At 39.7% G+C, this 15,105-nt stretch overlaps 1 protein-coding gene across 1 annotated transcript in view; it reads right to left on the bottom strand.

The window, feature by feature from the left end:
* UST (uronyl 2-sulfotransferase) overlaps positions 1-15,105 on the bottom strand; it is a 240,870-nt gene that overhangs the window by 46,495 nt on the left and 179,270 nt on the right. Inside the window, exon 6 of the mRNA XM_084890154.1 lies at positions 1,413-1,510. Within this exon, the coding sequence (XP_084746280.1) occupies positions 1,413-1,510 (98 nt within the window). The remainder of the gene's footprint in view (positions 1-1,412; positions 1,511-15,105) is intronic.

Here is a 15,105-nt window from a genome sequence, read left to right as displayed (position 1 = left end):
ACTTTTTTTTTAATTATAGAAGGAAACCCCCCTAATATCATTCATAGAGCACATCTCCAAGTGGACAGCAGGTATGTGAGAGAGGAAAAAGGGGGATCATGGGAACTGGGCTCCAGGCCTGGCTGCCATTCCTACTTGGGGGAATTGGAGTATGCCAAATCCTCTTTTGAAAAACTGTAATAATAACCCTTACCTAGCTCAAATAATTGTTGTCAAGGTGGAACAAAGTGACATTTTGAAAGAGTTTTGAAAACCATCCTGTCTGAACCCAAGGTAAGAAATCACGAGTACTCTCTCCAGGATCAGGCACTAGGTAGTTAAAAAGATACTTGCGGGAGTTAGAATCCTGTTTCCTGGAATAAACATCTTCACTGTGATGGAAAGTGAGCCACCTGGCCCCGAACAGTCCCAGCATCTGAAGCACCGACCTGGAACCAGGCGGCCTTTATTACAGGGGTGAGGGTGGTGGGGAGGCCTCCTGAACTCAGGACGTTTAGGATGAAGCAGAACACTGACACTTCTAGCCCAGGAATCCTGACCAGAAACACTCTTGTGTAATGGTCGACTCAACACCACAGCAATACACAGAACAATGAAGTCGTGGTCACGTGGCAGCAACACGTACAGTGAGTGAGCTGTGGCTTGGAACCAGCTCTCTGGCCCTGATCTCCTCAGGAACACAGAGACCTCCTAATTAATGTCTCTCTGGGGAAAAGTGTTGCTCCTGGCAACAGGACTTATTTTTCATCAAGCAAAGATGGTATTCATTGTTACTGCTATTTCTTCTCCTGGCTGCACGTATGTCCAGCACGATGAATTACAGCAACTGTAACTAGAACAGAATCACCTAGGAGATGGTCACACAGAGGCTGTGATGAGATAAGGGTTCCTAATGAATGCCCCAGGAATGCTGATGTAGGACGTGGGTCCTTTGATCTACAGAGGACAATCCCTAGAAAGCACTTTGCTCTCTTTCTACTAAGTATGTCTTATGAGAGAGATACTATCACATTCTGGGTGTGAGCGTCCAGTGTTTCAGACCCAATTAAACATCAGGCCAAGAGAGCTATGGATGGGGTACAGGCACCATGGAGGGGTAGGCTGGTGCTTACTGCTGGTCCTTATTATCTCGTGGCTCTAGCAACAGCTGCCTAACACAATGTTAACTATAAAAAAATAATAAAAAAATAAAAAAGATTTTGGTTGGCATTCCAGTGGGGTTGTCCCAAGACCTCTGTCAGAACTTGTTATTATTATTATTATTATTATTATTATTTTTGCACGACCTTCAGAGTCTCAAATGAGGTCTTCAAAGATCAACAGTCCTTATTAATTGAATTCGAGGAGGTTGAGAGACAAGAGATGGTGCCCCTGTTTCTCCTCAGGAGCATGCCATGAGCTCTGGTCTTTACCTGCATCTGGGATGCTGTCCACAGAAGTACGGGATGATGTAAAACAGCCGGGGGTTGGAACACTCGGGATAGTTTTCGAGAATGCACTCATTGATATCCTAGAAGAGAAAACACTGCCATGAGATTCCCTAGCCTCGGCAAGTGCCTTGTCAAACGCCACACGGTGCAAGAAAAACTGATGCTTAATTACTGGAGCACAACTAAGATGTCGAGAACCTATAGATTTCATGAGCACGCTTTCTTTCCCCTCACACAGTCCTGTCCCACTGGTCAGGTGCACGTCTGGTCAGAGCCTTTCAGAGAGGTGGTTCTGGAGAGGAAATGGCATCTCTGCATTGCCCAGAGGCCCGAAGTCTTAGCTCTCTCACAAGCATCCTCTGGCTAAGGTGAGGGTGGGGAGGGCTGAGGAGCTGCAGGGGCCTAAGAAGACCAGTTCCCTATTGGGATCCACAGATAACCTCGCAAGGTCAATTTATGGGAAGACACAAATTCCTAGTTTAAGAAGCCCCATTAACAATTCTTTTCTTAGAACAAGGCACATCCCAGGGGATTTGAGAGCTTTCCAATTGAGCCCATTAGGCTGATGAATGGTGCTGCCCACAACTATTCCGTGCCACAGGAGGACATAAATAAAAGATGACTCAGGTGTAAGATCAAGTGGAAGTTGTAAAGACCCACACATTTGTCTGCCTCCAGCTCAGCCACTCAAGGATGAGGGGTTGCAGGAAAGTGCTCCTGGCCACTCACAGGAAACCAGACAGTCAGCGAGTGACCTTCCAGTGTCCTGGGAAGCTGAATGGGACAAGTGTCTACACAGCTGCTCTTACAGCGTTCTGTTCTGACAGGCACCGTCCAGTTCCCCCCTTCAGTTTCCCTGGTGTTAATGGTTTTATCTTTGGCATAAGGCTTTGCTATGCTGTGTTGTTTTATAATCACCTTTTTATACTTAAGTTCTCTTAGTATTTATGTAGAGGGAGTGTTCTATATATGCAGCCGATTCTGACTGTAGGGCCCAGGAAATCTGGTCTCACTAACTGGATCCTACAAATAAAAGAGCATCTTATGGAAAAAAATATATATGAGAAAACATTTTTCCTTTCCTCCTTCCTAGGGTCCAGATTGTTGAGAGTTCTACTCTTCTATCTTACCCTTTAAGAAGAAAAGGGGCTATTTTGGTTAAAAGGGGAAGAGAAGGTTTCTCATGTGTTCAGTAGTGTCAAATGCTATGTAGTATATATATTCTAAATGTCAAAAAAATCTTTATAAATACATGGCATCTCTTATTAAGAAGAAATGTAATTTATTGTGATTTTGGTCTCTAGTGTCAATTCCTCAGTTACTGTGGTTTTCATTATTTGTTGTGAATGAATAAAGCTCTATGGCACATGTGTCAAACACAAGGCCCGCGGGCCAAATCCAGCCCGCCAGGCCTTGCAATGTGGCCCGCACCACGCTGTCATCACTGCACTCCGCTGTCAGTTTATGACATTGTCAGTTTATGACTGTTCAGTAAACCATTCGGCCAGCGATTTAGGCTGGATTTTAGATTTTGGCCCCTTCTCTGATTGAGTTCGACACCCCTACCTATGGGCTGCTAAAAAGCTGTGGTATCATATCTAGCATGGCTTTCAGGAAGGCACACTGCTTCCCTCTTCCCTCCCCTACATTCCCTCATCCCCTCCCAGTGCTAGGCAGGTTTCCCGAACTTAGCTCTCGGCCTTTCTGAAGCCACACCTGCTGGGCCAATGCTGTTCCAGGCTTTGGGGTGGGAAGGGCTGCCAAGTATGCAGAATTTGGCCAGATTGTGTGGTTATTTTATTGGGTGGATAAATGTCTGCAGATTCTAGTGTAAAAACACTGAGCCCAGCCCAGTTCTGTAAAAACATCAGCAAAGGTAAAAGTGGAATACATTATCAGTCACTAGGTCTCATAATTATAGTTTTTTTGGCTAATCATCATTTTCCTTCCTTCTACATATGATGTCTGGAACATTAGCACAAAGAATGTCTGTCTGTAAGCAGGGGTTAGCTCCAGTGGAAGTTACTTAAGAAACTATGGGATACACTAAATTTTATACAAGTGGGACATTTTATGAGAGTCTATCTTGACAAAAAGTTTTGTGTGTATATTTTATACAATCATCAATTATGAGGACCTTGTTCAGTGATTAGTTGAAGGAATAGTGAGGAAAAAGAGGTCAAGTAGGATCATTTCTTTAATGCGATTGGTTAGAAATAAAATACAAGATAGAACTTTTACCTGGGATTCTAATTTTACATTTCTGACTAGAAGTTTCTTGCATAGTTTACATCTGTGATGCCACAATGTGATCTAATGCAATTTCATTTCAGAGATTCTTAATTTGGGTAGCTCAAAATAGATTGCTCATTATATTCAAACAATTCAAGCTGAAGTCTTCCACAAACGAATGCTAAGATTCTTTAATTATTTTATGAATTGAAGCATCTACTGTATACAAGGTCTCATGGTAAGCACTAGGCCCCACGTAGTTGACAAATGATTGCATCTCTCTTCCTTTATTTGTAGTTTATAATATGCAATCTTACTAACATTTCTATAAAATATCATCTTGGTAGCTAGTTCCCTTTATTTGTATGTGGTTGCTGTTCTTATTAATGTTTTTGCCTTACACTAAAATGTGAAAGTAAGAATGAATCTCCCACTCAAAATGAGCCTACAGGCCAAACATTGTAAGCACATAAAAAAGAAAAACTAATACTACAAAAGATAGGCTGCAAAATTTGCTGTTGGAACATTAACTCATTCCAGATGGCTTTAAGAAACCACCTGACAATGACTTTAAAATAAGTAGGTTTAGGATGTTGAAAAAAGAAAAGATTGAATAGCTTTCTTTTTTAAAAAGGACACAAAATGATGAAATAAAAACATGTAACAAGAACATGAGGATATTTAAAAAAAAGAATTAATTAGAAATCTTAAAAATGAAAAATATGGTGTTCAAAATAAAAATTTCAGAAATAAATAGATTTAAAGAGAAAATTTGTGAATTAGAAAGTAGTCAGGAAGAACTGACCAATAATATAATTTAGAGAGATTAGAGAGATGATAGGTAGATACTGTATTTCCCTGAAAATAAGACATCCTCCGAAAATAAGACCTACTTACAGGTTTCCTTCTGAGTGAAATATAAGGCATCTCCCCAAAAATAACCCCCCCCCCCCTCCAGAAAGAAATGGAGTCACAAGAAATTCACCCGGAAATTCAGGAATTGGATTGTTATAATGATGTTCCAGAAGATGATGACATGATTGTCATTGAATAAATGAATAAATTCTTGATACTGTAGGATTCACAGTTTGTCTGGTTTGTGTTGACAACTACCGTACTACCGTACCGTATACAGGTAATAAATTTCCTTTATTTTCATTTAACAATAAATGTGTACCGTATTCTTCTTCATGGAAAAATAAGACATCCCCTGAAAATAAGACTTAGCGCATCTTTGGGAGCAAAAATTAATATAAGACACTGTCTTATTTTCGGGGAAACAGGGTAGTTAGAGCAGTAAAGGGATATGGAAAAAGAGATTGTAAAGTTCCAACAATCAGCACAAGTTCCAGAAAAAGAGAATGGTGAACTGGTAAGGAGGAAATATTTAAGCAAATATTCTAAAAACAGATATGATTCTTTAGGCAGAAAGTGTGCAATGAGTCCTTAACACAATTAACAAAATTAAATTTATACCCAAGCACTTTCAAGTGAAACTGCAGGCTACCAAAGGAAAAGAAGAGAAGGAGATGACCAATGAAGGAACCATACTAGTAATTAGGCTGACAGCTGATTTCTTTCCCCTTCCCCCCTCCTTCACTTCCTCCTTCCTTCCCTCTTCCTTCCCCTCCCTCCCTCCCTCCTTCTGTTCTTCCCTAGTGGTTTTGTGGTTACTGCCATCTGGACTCCTGGCACTAAGTCCAGAACTAGGTCTTATTTGTAGTTCTTATCCTATGGGAACAATGAAACTATTACAGATCTGGTTACCAAGCAGCAAGAATTTCATTCACTTCCTACTTGAGGCTGTGGCTTTCCAGACTCTCTAGGTCAACGGACTCTGATAAAGCCCTATTTTCCACTGCGGGGTTAGAAATCGTTTTGTTCAGCGCCCCTTGCTTGGCCCTTAAAGCACGGAGCCTGGTTCTGGCCTCCACATTGACAGGGAGCACTTTTAGTTCCTTTGCCTTGCAGGAGCCAGGCTGCCACTGCCCAATTCTGAGCCAGAACCTAGCCAGAACCCAGCCGAAACCCAGCCAGAACCCCGCTAGCCTGCAACGTTTCCACTGCCTATCCCCCTTGGTACTGTTCCAGGTATGGGGATGCTCTTACTTTTTGACCTGGTAAATCCTTTGTATTTCCTGTTTTAATATTTTATCTGTCATTGCCATGTGAAATCACTACACCATGTTAACATGGTCCTGTGTGGGCTCTTGATGCTTTGCTCCTACAGGGAGGCCTATCAAAAGAAACACTGAGGGCAGAGGTGTGGATAACAGGTATAGGGAATGCGCCTTGCAAAGCTGAAGGTAAGAAGCTCAGAATAATGCCAAGTCTGTGCAAAGCAAGGTCACATGCTTGTTAAAATTGATCATTTTTGCTTCACGAGTATGTCAGAGAGCATAGGGCCAATGCACAGTGTAAGCCAGGCATCAAAAGTGTGACTCCTAAGAATTCTCACAAGCCTTGCAAGACATTAATATATTGTAGTAGTGACTTTATTATATTGATGCTGTTTTGAATCTGTTAATCGCTTCAAATATGTTGCCAAAAGTTTCAGTATTTGAAGTACTCCATGAATATAAAAATGGCATAATCTTTGCTTTGCATATTCTTCATGTGTATTACATAGACTCTCAACTTCTGCAAGAAAAGCCTCATGCCTCCTCTCTGTTTTATGGTACCCACCCAGGTCAGGCAGGTGCTCTCTGATAGCTCATAAAAGTAGCCTTTGAAGATGATGAAATTTTAATTTGAGCTGCGCCTTGCCAATGTCTAGCACATCATCATGGGAATCTGATAAAAGCTTCCAGAAGACGGTACCATTTTGCAATACACAACGTTATAAAAAATTCACCAGCAGAGCAAAATCAGAGCTGCAAGCACTGATAAATTTTATACAAAAAGCACTTAAATGATACTGTAGATAGAAATATATCACTATGGATACTTAATTTTAGCAGACATCTGCAGAACTGAAATGTCATTAAGCGACCTATAAACTACTGTCTGCTAGCAAAGGTGCATTCCAGATGTGGGCTCCACTTAGAAGATAAATGACTTTGGGATTTGGGGATTCTAGTCTCCAAGGCCCAGGAAAAAACCATGTGGCTGGACCTCTGCCACGAGCAGCTCTGCTGTGAGCCCAGAAAGCGCCGACTTGGTTGACCAGGCACAGAGTAGCTGCCTGAGGCCAGGCCTCTCCCGCCCGGAGCCTTCAGTCTGATGCATAGACGGCAGCAGCCTTTGAAGGAAGGGGGTGGTGGTGGGGAGGCCTATGTTGACCTTATTTATTTATTTATTTATTTATTTATTTATTTTTAAATATATATATATTTTATTAATTTTTTACAGAGAGGAAAGGAGAGGGATAGAGAGTTAGAAACATCGATGAGAGAGACTTATCCATCAGCTGCCTCTTGCATACCCCCTACTGGGGATGTGCCTGCAACCCAGGTACATGCCCTTGACCGGAATCAAACCCGGGACCTTTCAGTCCACAGGCTGACGCTCTATCCACTGAGCCAAACCGGTTTCAGCTGTTGACCATATTTAGAAGCATACAGCCCATGGGATGATTGTCCTTATAATATAACTAAGAATGAGATACTGATTGTACCCTTAGAATAAGCAGGTCAGGTTTATGGAGAGCCCCCCACTGCCCTTCCTACCTATTCACACAGGAAACGGACCATTCTATGGGCTTTCTGTGAACGTGGTGAGGTGGTATCACTTGAATGAGTTGCCAGTGGATCCCATGGGGTCTACAGTTTACCATTCTAAATTTTAATGTAACCATGGAGATGCATTTTGACTTCTGACTACTCTCTATGTGACACCAGAAGGAAAAGATGATGGTATACGTTAGAACAGAGATCAGAAGGACCAGTGGAGATTTTACTTAAAAGTTGAGTCATGAAGTAGAAAGAAATGAATCATAGCCTCTGAGCTGTTCATTTCCCCAGCTAAAGGAATCCCAGGAGGTAGGCTGGATCTCAACACCGTCTAGGGTTTCCCGGAGGCGGGACTGAGCCAAAACACCAGGCTCAAACAGATCTTCTCAACCAGCACGAACCTTTGTGAGCGTAAGAATGGCAAGAATTCCTGGGAAACCAAGTATTTCCTTTAAGGGTATTATACCATAAAAATTATTTATGACCCCTTTGGGCCACACAAGCTTCTAAAAGCCACAGAAACTGCTTAGTCTCAAAGAATTTTGATGATTTTGCCTTCGCAGCTGAAGAGGTTCAGAGTTCCTTTCCTTTCTTTCAACTCCAATAGTCTAATTGTTTTGGCTTAAAAGGCCAAAGTAAACCACAAAAGTCACACTTGCAGCTTCTGGTTATCCAGGGTATAAACAGCATGTTTGTGGATTTGTTTAGGCTCACCGCCTCTTCTCTCCGCGGCTTCATATTCCCAACTCTGAAGGTCAGAAGGGATTCACAATAGATTTAATAAAGAGAAGTTGAAACTACATAGTCAGAATAATTATTTTAGGTTCACTGGGAATTTCAGTTTCTTAAAGTGACTAACAATTGTCTTGGTGATGGAGATTTATTGGCTATTTGAAATTTTCCATAATGTATAGTAAAAAGCAAGCCAAAATACTTAAGAAACTATGAGTCTAGTTGTGTTCCCAGCCTCATGCCTCAATTTTTTTCTGCCTTTCATTTCACCTCGGCCTTTTTTAAATGTAGTTCATTTGTTCATTCATTCATTCATTCATTCATTCACTCAAATTAGATCCTTTATTGCTTTAAGGCTTCTAAGATGTTTTTTCAGGGGGGTAAGAGGTCTCTATGAAGCCTTAGACTTTCACTTTTATAATGTTCCAACTGAAGTTTACCTAGATCCTCATTTCTGACCTTATCATCGGCTCTACTTCCTGGATTCTTTCTATTCTAGAATGAAATATGACATAAAATGCAAGGAGGGGGGAAGGGACCATACAAAATCAAGCCCTTTATTATGCTGGTTATTGAGATCTCTCTCAGAGCTTCCTGATAGGATATTCTCTCATATTTTCACTATGTACATCTGTGTTTAAGGGTACAGCCAACATAAAACCAAATTCTTATCCTTTAAGAATTGTATTATGATAGTTTTTCTTTTATTGTCTTTTCCTTTCTCTTATTCATGTTCTTTCCCTTTTTTAAATTTATCATTTGCCCATGGATCAGACAAGTCTCTATAAATAATAAAAAAATTCAAATCACTATAAAACTTTCCACATATCTAAGTAAAGTATATATTGAAATAAGAAACTATTAAAACAGTTTCCCAGATCATCTTTCTTTTGAATCTATAAAACTGAGAATGAAAGGCAAAGAAAAACAAATATTTTATAAACTTAATTTAAAATAGATGAGCAAGAGAGAGAGCAACCAAAGGACATATATGCATGCATATTAGCGTAACCAATGGACACAGACATTTGGGGTGGTGGGAGTTTGCCCGGGCTGGGAAGGGATGGGGGAGGGGGTCAATTAGGGAAAAAGGGAGACATGTGTAAAAATTTAGACATTAAAAAAAAAAAAAAGAAATGAAAGGAAAGGAAAAAAAAAAAGAATAAAATAGATGAGAGTCACACCAATAATGAAGAGATCAATTCCAAAAACTGAGTGTATAAATCTATTTATCATTTAGACACATATGTGAAAGAATCTGGTGAAAATTGAATCAAATATATTCGGAAGGGTGGCTATTTCTCTCTGTCTCTGTCTCTCTCTCACCATGAACAATTTATTAAACTCCATCAATTACACTAAGTTAGGGGGGTAGGACCAATTTTTTGTAATGATCAGTATAAACACTGTCAACACCCAAGGGGTAACAATCAATAAATGTAACAAGATCTGGAGTAGTCCTTCAACCTTGCCCTTACTGGGCTCCCAATGCATGCTGGGCACTGTGTTATACAGTCCTTGACCTGTTCCCCAGGAGTTCATGTTCAAGAGCAGAGGTAGCCAGCACCACTACCCACAGAGCCTGTCAGGGAACCTGAGTGCCTGAATGGGGCCCTGTGCTGCATGCACTGAGTGGAAAAGCCTGGAGCAAACTGGAAAGCACATTTCCTGTCTCCGGGCCGGTGCTACTCAGCTGAAACCAATCATTGCCATGTGGAATGTGTGCCAGGGTTGCCCCATTTTCAAGAGAAGCTGGAAATTTGGATTTCTGTGTGAAATCTCTGAATTTGTAAATGTTCGTACCAAAACAAAACAAGAATGGTGAGTGAGACATCTGAGATTTTACTGCCTATATCTTCTAGAATTTTTATGGTTTCACGACTTACATGTAAGTCTTTTATCCATTTTGAGTTTATTCTTATGTATGGTGTAAGTTGGTGGCCTCGTTTCATTTTTTTGCATGTACCTGTCCAATTTTCCCAGCACCACTTATTGAATAGACTGTCTTTACTCTATGTTCTTGCCTCCTTTGACAACTATTAATTGACCATAGAGGTGTGGGTTGATTTCTAGGCTCTGTTCTGTTCCATTGATCTATATGCCTGTTTTTATGCCAACACCAGTGATATATCTGATAAGGGGTTAATTTCCAAAATATACAAAGAACTTATACAACTCAACACCAGGAAGACAAATAATCCAATTTAAAAAAATGGGCAAAAGGCCTGAATAAACACTTTTCCAAAGAGTACATACAGATGCCAATAGACATTATGAAAAGATACTCAATGTCACTTATGATCAGAGAAATACAAATTAACCAACAAACAAGTACTGGTGAGGATGTAGAGAAAAGGGAACCCTAGTGCACTACTGGTGGGAATGCAAATTGGTGTAACCACTGTGGAAAACAGTATGGAGTTTCCTAGTTTCCTCCAAAAATTAAAAATGGAATTGTCTTTTGACCCAGCAATCTCACTTCTGGGAATATATCCTAAGAATCCCGAAACACCAATCAGAAAGAATATATGTATCCCTATGTTCATTGCAGTATTGTTTAAAGTGCCCATCAGTAGATGAATAGATAAAAAAGCTGTGGTACATTTACACCATGGAATACTATGCAGCTACCTTCTGTGACAGCATGGATAGACCTAGAGATTATTATGCTAAGCGAAATAAGCCAGTCAGAGAAAGACAAATACCATATGATCTCACTTATATGTAGAATCTAATGAACAAATAAACTGATGAAAAAAATAGAACCGGTGACATGGATATATGATACAGCCTGACAGATATCAGAGAGGAGGACGGTGAGGGGGACAGGATAAAGAAGGTAAAGAGAATAGCCAAAGAACATATTTGCTTAGCCCATGGACACAGACAACAATGTGATGAGGGCCAAAGGAGGGGAGGGTGGGACTTGGGTGGAGTTGGGCAAAGGTAGTTGGACAATGGGGGACATCTGTAATAACATTAACAATAAAAATAAAATATAATTTAAAAAATTGTGAAACATAACATGTCTGCAGGTCAAATGTGACCCACAGTTTTTCAGTCCATGCTCCACTGTCTTTAGACACAGCCATTTCAAATTTGGGTAGCCCCCGAAGAAATACATTATTTGCTGTCCTATGTGTCTGAAAAGAATAATGTTGTTAAATAAAGAACAAGTGGGATTTATAATGAGCCTGGACCATATAAGAATTAACTGTGGAACAGAGAAGAAAACACTGGAACTGACATCAGATGACGTGGGTTTGAGTCTTGGTCTCTTATTAACCTGTTGAATTGTGATGAGCAAGATACTTCACCATTTTGAGCATTAATTTCCTTACCTATAAAATAAGGATAGTAATACTCCTTTCACAGAATGGCTGTGGTAATTAAGGAAAATATATTTTAAAAAGCTTCATAAACTACCAAGAGAACTGCCGGAGTGATTAGGTGGTTTGGATTTTGAGCATGTTGATTAAAGGCTCTGAAGGATTCAGCCACATTGGATATAATGGTCACGGCAATGCAAGGGCTTGATGGTTCAGGAAAACATCCTGCTGGCAGGAACAGGAAGGAGAGCTGTGGCTCAGAGGGAGCATGGTTTCCTCCAGGAGAAAACTTACAAGGCCCATAAAGCCCACAATGAAAACCTTAACTAACGAAGCGGTGAATATCCACCTGGCAAATTATTTGTGGCAAATTTCAAATCCCAGTTTGGCTTCCTACTTTGGGATATTTTCAAATCACCACTTACTTCTCCACCCGTAAGTCAAAGGATAAGAATTCACTTCAATATTAGCCCAAGAAAAAGCACAATCAGGGAAGATCACGATGCTGGCGTACTTTTTATTAATTCCAAGACTAAATTAGATGATTTGGGGGTTACTGGCGTTTTCCCATTCTCAGCACCAATATTCTCTTCTAGGATTAAAAAAGTTGTTTTTCAATGGTTCACAAACCTTTCACCAGAAGAATGGAAACTCTCACTATGGGGTTGTTATTGGTTTCACTCTTCTTGTTTTTTAAAGAAGCCATACTTTATATATATATATTTGATTTCAGAGAGGGAGAGAGAGATAGAAACATCAATGATGAGAGAAAATTATTGATAGGCTGCTTCATTAAAACCTCTACTAGGGATCGAGCCCACAACCTGGGCATGTGCCCTGACCAGGAATTGAATGAACCATGACCTGGTCCATGAACTGATGCTCAACCACTGAGCTACACCAGCCAGGCAGATATGTTTTATTTTTTTTCTTGAGCAGGAACCACATGTCTCTCCTATAAAATGAATTTCCTGACCTGTCTTTAGTGTTAGGCTCTTTTGGGCCATCAAAAAAGAAAAAGAAAATGTCAACATAAGATTATTTTTTATTGATATTTTTAAAATCCTCCCTTAAAACTTGGGTAAAACTTCTATTTCAAAGAGTTGGACAGCAAACTACAACCACCAACAAAATTTTTATGTAAATATAGGCCCTAGGTAGTTCAAGTGCCTAAAAGAATTCCTGAGCTTGCCACTTAAACTAGCACAGTGGTTCTCGAAGTGTGGTTCACAGATCCCTGTGGGACTCTGAGACCCTTCCTGGGGTCACAGGATTGAAACTATTTCCTTAAGAATAATATTAAGGATTATTACCTTTTGATGGTGTTAACTATTGTGCTGATGGTACAAAACTGGTGGTAAAATGACTCTCATTAATGCGATTCAAGATAATGGACCAAACCAGACTAGGCCCTGTATTTTTCACCGCCACATTTGCAATAAAAAACATTTCACTTAAGAATGTCCTTGAGAGAGTAGCAAAAATTATTGATTGCACTGTCTCAACTCTTGAATACATATCTTTTAAAACTCTATAAATAGACACGAGAAGTTTGCAGAAAGCCTTTCTGATCTCTTGGCAGTTTGGTGTGAAGAGCCACTTCTCAGAGAAAAATCAATGTGCTTAAGTATATAAAATAAAATATTTAGGATTAAAAAGGAAAACAACTATATTGCATTATTTATCAAAATACTAAAATCTTGTGGTGATATATGTGCCTGTGTAATGTATTAAATAAGATTTCTCAATGGGTCTTCAATGGGTCTAATATCTACCAAGTATTATGTTAGTGTGAATGTTTATTTTGAGATATCTCCAGTAACAGTCATTGACATAAAATTCTTTGGTGACATTTTAGGTATTGTTAATATTGCTGTCATTTGTCACTACATTCAAAACTAAAGGAAATGATGAGCTGGTAAAAATAATGATGTGCTCCTCCCTGCTTCTCACTGAAGTTTATATACTCTCCTGGAACATATCCATTGACCATTATCACCACCTGACATACTAAACGTTATTTGTCTGTTTGTTTGTTTACTACCTGCCTCACTTAGCTGGAATACCAGCTCCGAGAAAGGTGGGACTTGGTCTTGGTCACTGCTGTTCCAAGGCTTTGAAGAGTGCCTGGCCCAGCGTAGAGGCCCAGCCAGTGTTTCTCCAGTGAAGGAGGAAGTACCATCAGTTTCCAGGTCCCACTGAGCCTACTTGGCACCTCTTTCTTTCCGCTTCTAGGTCAGACTCCTCATAGGTCAGTGCTGTGGGTTTCCATCTTTTATAAATAGTGTAATGTGCAGTTAGTCTCATTATTTAATCCAAATTGTTTTAGAAAGAAACTGTTGTTTTAAAAGAACCCCTCAATCAATTGATAGCCTTTCAGCACTGATCCCTGAGGGTCTGGGCATGGCCAGGATCTACTATTATTCCCTATTGGCTTCCACAGGAAAAGACTGAAACCGGAGCCAGAATTTCCTGCAAAATCTTTAAAGTAGAGCTTCTGTGAATCTGAAAGTCTGGCTAGCTGGGATTATAATTTTATCCATGAAAACACCCCAGTGTCATGTGAAAGAGGCTAAATAGCTAAATAGAAACCTACCATCCACTTAAACCATCAGTGAATGCTTTCTTTGGTTTCTCAATTTTTATACATTGATTTGCTTAACTATTCAAATTCAAAAGCAAGAAAGACTTCACAGGCAACAAACTTAGTCTTTTCTTCTCAAATATTTTTATTGCAAAATCAGCTCATGTTTATTAGAGTATGTATAGTTAAGCAAAAAGGGGAAAATAAAAAGCAGACATAAATCTGCCACACAGATATAAATATTTAAAAATAAGACATACAGAATATATAATAGAAATATGTAATCATGTAATATAGAAAATATAGTAACAGAAGAAAAATAATTTTGAGTGTAGCCCTTTCCAGTATTTTTAATATGAAGGACTATTTTTCTTACTGTGGTTGTCTGGTTGTAATGCCAAGCTTCAAATAAAATATTAAGAAGAACAAAGGAAGCAAGTCTTTGAACTTTCTTACCCTAAAATACTTATTTTTAAAATATACTGAAATATGAGATTTCTCCTAAAAGAGGCCAATATTTCTATAATTGGATTTTCATTGACTTAGATGTTCTTCCATGTAAATTATAAATGGGGAGCAATGGATTAATAAAGTCAAACTCATCTGATTACCCAGTAGCTCAGGAAAGTTTGTCATTTGCCATATGAACTGGCAACTGCTTATTCACTCTTGTATTGGAGGAAGAGACATGAAGGTCAGCTAGCCCCTCCACCCCTCAAATGAGGGTGGGTGATTGCCCTGGTTGGGCTGCAGCATCTCAGTTTCATAGAGCCCCGTTTTGGGAGATTGACTGTGGCTGCCTTAATTTAATGAATTATCTGCTCACCTGGAAAGACACCTGACAGAGTTGGGGACATATGCTACCTCCTATTGCTGCAGGTAGAAGAGACGCTTCCATTAGCACAACCCAAGTGGTTTTCAGATCATCTGAAGGATACAGGCCATTTTTGTTTTCCCTTTCTTTTAGTAGCAGTCTCAAGGGCCACCTTTTTTCCTTAATGCCCCAGCTTTCTATCAAATCAGTCTGTAAATATAGATAAAATGGTAATGCAGTTGGTAAAAAGTAACAGACTGAGGACTTGGATTTGTGGGTTAGAGACTTTCATAGAGGAAGGCCCTGAAAGTTC

Source organism: Pipistrellus hanaki (assembly GCF_964339955.1).
Source record: "Pipistrellus hanaki genome assembly, chromosome: 7".
In the NCBI taxonomy this organism is placed as follows: Eukaryota; Metazoa; Chordata; class Mammalia; order Chiroptera; family Vespertilionidae; genus Pipistrellus; species Pipistrellus hanaki.
Note: the sequence above shows the minus strand (reverse complement) of the source record. Positions and strands in the feature narration are given on the sequence as shown.